The 7,377-nt window shown below is 42.0% G+C and overlaps 1 protein-coding gene across 3 annotated transcripts in view; it reads right to left on the bottom strand.

Moving 5' to 3' along the window:
- Positions 1 to 2,872: 2,872 nt before the first annotated feature.
- RNF41 (ring finger protein 41) overlaps positions 2,873 to 7,377 on the bottom strand; it is a 59,061-nt gene continuing 54,556 nt past the window's right edge. For all 3 annotated transcript variants that reach the window (XM_040425561.1, XM_040425559.1, XM_040425560.1), the window contains 2 exons: positions 6,850 to 6,953; positions 2,873 to 3,891 (listed from right to left, as the gene is read on the bottom strand). In XM_040425561.1, the coding sequence (XP_040281495.1) occupies positions 3,540 to 3,891; positions 6,850 to 6,953 (456 nt within the window). In that variant the 3' untranslated portion in view covers positions 2,873 to 3,539. The remainder of the gene's footprint in view (positions 3,892 to 6,849; positions 6,954 to 7,377) is intronic.

The following is a 7,377-nucleotide window of genomic DNA, read 5'->3' as shown; positions in this document are numbered from 1 at the left end:
CTGGTCAAGATTTAAAACGAGCAAACTTTTGGGGGATTTTTTTAGTTTTTGTCCCCATATTGAAATGAGTTGTCAGTCATGTCCCTTTTTTGGGTGATTAAAGGGAGTCAGTCACCTCCGAAATTGGTTTCAAAGTAAGCATACCACTATACAGAGTAGGTGCCATGTAACATAACCATACCTTTTTCTTGTGAAAATCCAAACCTCAGAATTTTTCTATGCAAGTAAGGTTTTCAGTGCACTGCTCCACCAGTAACACTGCCCAGTGCCTGTCTTTAACTGACAGTCCCCAAGATTTCAATGCCAGTAGTGATTGGCACAGGGGAGGCCAGGTGCACCGGATAGAGGGGCCCCGCCAGCAATGCAACAAAGTGGTATTTGAATAGAAATCTAAAGCATTTATGTGGTATGGTAAGGTTTCTGAGCACCTTCCCTACATGGCAGTACGCTTACTTTGAAACAGATTTTGGAGGAGACTCCGCCTGCCTACAAGTGGGTGCAGGTTTTCAAACAATTTCCACACGGATTGCTGTACTGTTCTGCACCAAATCTGTCTGTTTTTGTCCCCCATCTTCATTCACAGAAACAATTAACGTGCTGCAGATGTTGTTAAAATACCATACGGCAGGAAAATTTCTGCATGGAAATAATTTTTTTTTTAAATATGCAAAGCGCACATGAGATTTGTCAAATCTTAACTTTGCTGGTACAGCATTACGCTACAAATTTCTGCAAGAAAATCTGCACATTATCTGAGTAGCCTAACGGCTGTTCACTCAGCTTGGAGCTTCATAGCCAAGAAGGATATGTGGTTATGTAGGTGCATATAGTAAAGACTAATTCACACGTCAGTGATTTCAATCAGTGATTGTGAGCCAAAACCAGCATTGGAGCCTCCACAGAGATAACAGAAGGGAAAGATCTGCTCCTGTTCTGTGTTTAGAGACGCACCTGGTTTTGGCTCAAAATCACCAATGGAAATCACTAATCAAAACACTGACTGTGAATAAGGCCTTGTTCACGTATCAGTATTACATATATAAAAAAACAAAACAAAAAAAAACAAAAAACACACGTCCTTAATTAACCTATGAAGATGTCCGTGAAGGATCAGTGTATTTTTACCCGCCGTGTGTCATCTGTAATTCACGGACAATGCTCAGCTGAAAATTAACATTAAGAGCATTTCCTATCTGTCTTCCATGAAAAAGAAGAAGACCAAGGAGAGGGGGAGATACTAAAAAGCTTCTGCTACATAGGGAGGCATACTGGATACATTAAATCCCAAAGGTCTTAATTGGGATTATGAATCTATAAGTATTTTTTTTACTATGACTAATCCTTGTTTTATGTACATCTCTTAGACCTCAGCTTTTCAGTAAATGACTTTGAACTGATAGTATGTGATCCTTGAATAGGATCTTGACTGAAACATTAGATCCAATTGTAAGGTAGAAGCCACTATTTTTCTTTTTTAACATTTTTTTCTTGCTTAATACTTTCTTATATGTACTGATTGACACTTAGAGTGCACCAACTATAATGGGTGTAGGACATCCTTGTATATATACACCACTTGTATTCCTATTAGGATGTACCTGTTGATAAAGGCATGTTTGCCGAAACACATCCTGGTTGTAGGACATGCTATATCTTGGAATAAACGGACTTTGCAAAGACACAGCTGCTGGGATTCATTACTACATGTTGACTGTGGAGGCAGCTCCTTTTCCCGTGCAGCGTGCATTGAGCGAGTGCTGACCGGCTTTGCTACTTCCATGAAAAACAGACGCACCTGTGTCCGTGATTTTCACAGATCCATAGACTTCAATGGTTGTGTTTGATCCGCATCATGGACCAAAGTAGTGCATGTCTTCATCATTTTTTAGTTTTTTTTAACTGACCCACGGTCAGGGAAATAAAAATAAAAAAAACCTGATATGTGAACAAACGTTAAAATAAATAGGTACATGTGCGGTCCATGGAAAATGCGAACAGCACACATCCATGAAAAACGGAAGTGTGGATGAGGCCTAATGCATAAAGCACTTCAGTATAGCTGTAGTAACTTGAGCAGAGACAAAAGTACATTTACAGAATGCACAAGGTGAACAAGTAGTCTTCTCCTGTCAGTTTGCGGTAGCATGCAAGATTGACTCCTAACTTTTTACCCACTGTGTTAGGGCTCATGCACATGACCATATACCCTCTGAGACATACGGGCCATATGTCCCAGAGTGGCATACATCGTGCACACAGCATAATAGGTTACTATGATGCTGTGCACATCAGGCTGCCTGCGGGGCCATTGTCTCACACTCATGAGATCATATCAGTGCAGGACAATAGTCCCGCGTGCGGCCCAATACGCACAGCATCATAGTAACCTATGATGCTGTGCGCGCGATGTATGCCACTATGGGACATATGGCCCACTCGCGGACTGCATGTCTCAGAGGGCATACAGTCGTGTGCATGAGCCCTTAGGCTGTATATAAAACAAAGAAAAATAATTAAGACTAGAAATAAAGTAACATTATGCTCAAAACATGGGCATCATAATTAAGAACCGCACTATACATAAGCATCACAAAAGAAAATAAAAACCTGGGGGGGGAATTTTTTTTAAAATAAATCATGACATTTTTTGTGCTCCATGTTCCCTTGTGTCGAGAGTGGAATTGGGAAAAACCAAACACATACATAACCCTCCACAAAAACAATTTTCACAAAAACACACAGAATTCAAAGCAGCAAGAGCCCCACTGCACATCCATAACTACTGCATCTTCTATTCATTCAAGGTGGAGAGAAGCTGTAGTGTGGTACCTTTATATGTTCACATCTATGAGACAGGATGAGTGGCAGGACCTCTATGGAACGGCTGCATAGTCTGCTGCTAATTTATTGTGACAACAACCAAAACAAACTGAACATCTGAAGCTAGTGCCAAATGACAGAGGGTTTAAAAAAATATCTACTTCTTTATTCTAGCCTACTTGCACAAAATTCTCCTGAAAAATCCAAGTCCATGGGGGTTTGCCCAAGTCCAGGTTCAAGTCGTAGCATAACTCCCGTTACAGATACCAGTGATTTACGAGCATGCCTTTGCACCTCATAAAAATGCCCATAATTCCATTACAATGCCTCTGCTCCTTCATAAGTGTTAGAGTTTCTTCTGAATGTTGCCAAATTGTTGAAATTTGCTTTGCTCCTCGTAGGCCAATTTCCATTACTTTCAACAGACGCCAAGTGGAACTAAGAAAATGAATATGGATTGTTTGACGTTGAAGTTGATATCATAGTGCACTGTGAGGGACGATATAAATCAGATTATGTACCCTTGGAGTGTCTTCCATACAAAAGTCAACAATGGCAAGTCCTTACCCCGCACTCAGCAAATAAGCACCGCCGGCAAGAGTGGGGCCCAGAGACTGTATTTGTTAAGCGATAGCCTGGGATACAAGACCCTGCTTTTTGGAAGGAAGGATGAAGCATATGGAGAAGCACAAGGAGTGCATATATTAGTTTGTGCACAATTAAATTTCTTCAACCCCATGAGCAAATATCATCACCAGACCCGGCTCTAAAACCATGTCCTCTCCCATGTGTTGGTTCTCACAGGCCATCACCACCACAGCCTGCTTTCCTGGAATTCGTTTTGCCACGTAGTTTTCATAATATCGCCGGTTCATTTGCCTCGTCTCAAGAGTAGCCAGACCCTGCGGCCAGTTGCGTTCATGGGCATTCTCAATCAGCTCATTTACTATGGACGCCGGGCACCCACTTTCTACTAATGAGCGCTTGATGACTGCTTGCAGCACAGCATCTGGTGTGGAGATCATTCCTCCCCAGCGAGTTACACGTGCAGGTTGTAAGGAGTTCACCCACCTGTATTTAAAAATAAATAAATTACACATACATATATTTCTAGCTAGAAATTCAACTAGCTTATGTATATTAGCTTTGCAAAGAAGCATTCAGCAATTTAATCTAGTCATTTATGGCTTCTGTAGTTTAGAGAAAATTTCACCTTTTGTAACTTCTGTTCCTACTCCTTAACCTATCCATTCCCACCATTCTGGATATGGCTTATTATCCAAGTCAGGTCTCAAGGCCTGTTTTTAAGGCCTCTTTCACACTACAGTATGTCCATTTCAGTGTTTTGCGTTCCTCTTTTAACGGATCCGTTGTTCCGTTTTTTTGGTTCCGTTGTGTTTCCGTTTCGTCGTTCCGTTCAGTTTTTCCGTATGGCATATACAGTAATGACATTGAAAAAATTGGGCTGGCCATAACATTTTCAATAGATGGTTCAGAAAAAACGGAACGTGTTCCTTTTTTTTGCGGACCCATTGACTTGAATGGAGCCACGGACCGTGATTTGCGGGCAATAATAGGACATGTTCTATCTTTCAACGGAACAGAAAAACGGAAATACGGAAACGGAATGCATACGGAACACATTCCTTTTTTTTGCGGAACCATTGAAATGAATGGTTCCGTATATGGAACGCAAAAAACGGACCGCAAAACGAAAAAAAAAAAAAAAAACGGTAGTGTGAAAGAGGCCTAAGACTGAACATTAACTTATGGGATAGCTACATTACACCTGGGGACATTAGAGGCTCAGCTTGTTAAAAAGAACCTGTCACCTGTTTTTAACCATAAGAATCAGCATCCTGAGATAGTTCTTCCCCACTCCAATCATCCTATTTTTTTTTTAAACACCTCCAAGTACTTCTACAGTGCATGTTCGCTTTTTTCCAAGTTATGTTAATTAAATGTGTCTGGAGGAAAGGAGGTTTGTACACAAACATAGAAAAGGATTCTTTACGGTAAGAGCAGTGAGACTATGGAACTCTCTACCTGAGGAGGTGGTGATGGCGAGTACAATAAAGGAATTCAAAAGAGGTTTGGATGAATTTCTGGAGCGTAATATTACAGGATATAGCTACTAGAGAGGTCATTGATCCAGGGAGTTATCTGATTGCCTGAAGGGAGTCCCCCCCTTAAGTGGGGAAAATTGGCTTCTACCTTGCATTTTTTTGCCTCTCTCTGGATCAACTTGCAGGATAACAGGCCAAACTGGATGGACAAATGTCTTTTTTCAGCCTTATATACTATGTTAGCTCATCACTTCCCATTCCTAACCCCTCCTCCCGTTATAAGAGTGACAGAATCTAAAGATCCTACCCTCCTCCCGAGCTCACGTCCCAAATCCCACACATGTGCAGAACCAACCAGTCACCTCACTCACTGATGGGGGAAAAAAAATAAAAAAAATAAATAAATAAAAATCTAGAATATTCGCGATTACAAAGATATAGCACTATATTCTATAGCTTCACGAATTCTCAAAGTGCTGATATTCGCGATTAGAATATTTGCGATCAACACTACTACTGATCATATAATGTATACTGCACAGCTGCGAGACTTTGAAGAGAAGGGGTGGAGATGAGCAATCGTAGAGGGTGTGGCTGCACTCCGAAAGTCAGAACGCTGGACTCCTCTCTGAAGCATGGAGGAGGAGACAGGACTCATCTAAAGGAGCATTTACATATATGGCGGGAACATTTATTTTAGGTTTTTTTTTCCTCTGAACAGATAGTTCGCTCAGAATTGATTTTAATATTAGGCCGAATGCACACGGCCGTGAGCGGTCCGTGGTAACCCGGCCTGGATTCCTGCTGAGAGCAGGACCGCACGGAGTCATTGGTTGCTATGACGCCGTGTGCTTCATGCCGCCGCTGCACTACAGTAATACACTCGTATAGATCATACCAGTGTATTACTGTAGTGCAGCAGGAGCTCAGCATAGCACATCGCTGCTCCTGCCTGTGCCCTCTCTGCTAAAGCATGGCATATCACATAGCTGACAGCTCCTGCCTGTACATCGCACACTGGGTCCACAGTGGAATCTGTACTCCGAATGGAAAATTCATTTGCATCTAGAACAGGTTTTAAACAGACCTTATTTGAATGCTCAATTGCACTTTAAAAGGGGTTGCGCCAAGTATGAAAGTTATCCCCTATCCGCAGAATAACTGATTGGTAGGATCTGACAGCTGAGACCTCTACAAATCTCAGGAATGGGGTTTCCATGTCTCTGTCCTGATAGCGCAGCAGGACAAGCACACGCCTTGCTACTCCATTCAATCTTGGTGGGACTACTGGAAACAGAGCACCATACTTGGGATCTCTGGGAATCCCATATTGAATGAATGTAGCAGGGTGCATGCTCAGCCTGACACTCCATCAGGACAGGGACATTGGACCCCCATTCTCAGGATCAGTGAGGGAGCCAGCAGTCCTGTGGATGGGAGATGACTTTATACCTTTAAATGACATTTCACAATACATCTTGGCTGGTCTACATAAAATTAAAAAAACATGTCCTTTTCGAAACAGTTTGCTTGAGCCAGCTTTGGATTACAGGTTAAGGGTCCATTCACACGTCCGTAATTTGGGTCCGCATTCGTTCCGCAATTTGCGGACCCATTCACTTTCAATGGGGCTGGAACGGATGCAAATCCACATTTCCTGGATCCGCATCCGCATTTTCGGGATCCGCAATTTCGTTCCTGGAAAAAAATAGAACATGTCCTATTCTTGTCCGCAATTGCGGACCAGAAAAGGCATTGTCTATTATAGTGTTTGTGATTTGCGGATCCGCAAATTGCGGATTGCACATTGCAGATGTCAGTGTTTTGCAGATCCGCAAAACACTTACGGACGTGTGAATGGACCCTAAAGTTGAGATAAGGAATTGCTGATGTTTTTTTGTCAACTGTATGGGAAGTACAATTAATCTACAAGATTATGAACACAACAAATTTTGCCACTTACTCGAGAATTTCATTATACTCTATAGTTTCCTCCAAGTTCTGCAGGTTTGGGTTGGCACTGCGGATCGCCCTCATGTACGCCTTTAAAAGCTGAATGTCCCGTTTCTGAAACAGTGCAAGAGGTAACTAAATGTTATTTTAAAAATAAAATAATTGGGTATCCCTGCATACAGTTTGTATTGAAAATGGAGACAAATGCTTGGCCCTTAGGGTACTTTCACATTTGCGGCAGAGAATTCAGTCAGTCATCTGGAAAAATGGATCCGGCATTTATTTTTTCAGTCCGAGCATGCACAGACCGCAATGCCGGATCAGTTTTGGCAAAACACTCGGGGCCAGATCCGGCATTAATGCATTTCAATGGGGGAAAAAAATTTGGATCCGGCATTCCGACAAGTACTGCGATTTTATCTCCGTCCTGAAAAGTCAAAGACACTGAACTGAAGACATCCTGAACAGATTTCTCTCCATTCAGAATGCATTAGGATAAAACTGATCAGTTCTTTTCCGGTATTGAGCCCCTCTGAGG

Source organism: Bufo bufo, chromosome 3 (assembly GCF_905171765.1).
Source record: "Bufo bufo chromosome 3, aBufBuf1.1, whole genome shotgun sequence".
Taxonomy (NCBI): domain Eukaryota; kingdom Metazoa; phylum Chordata; class Amphibia; order Anura; family Bufonidae; genus Bufo; species Bufo bufo.
Note: the sequence above shows the minus strand (reverse complement) of the source record. Positions and strands in the feature narration are given on the sequence as shown.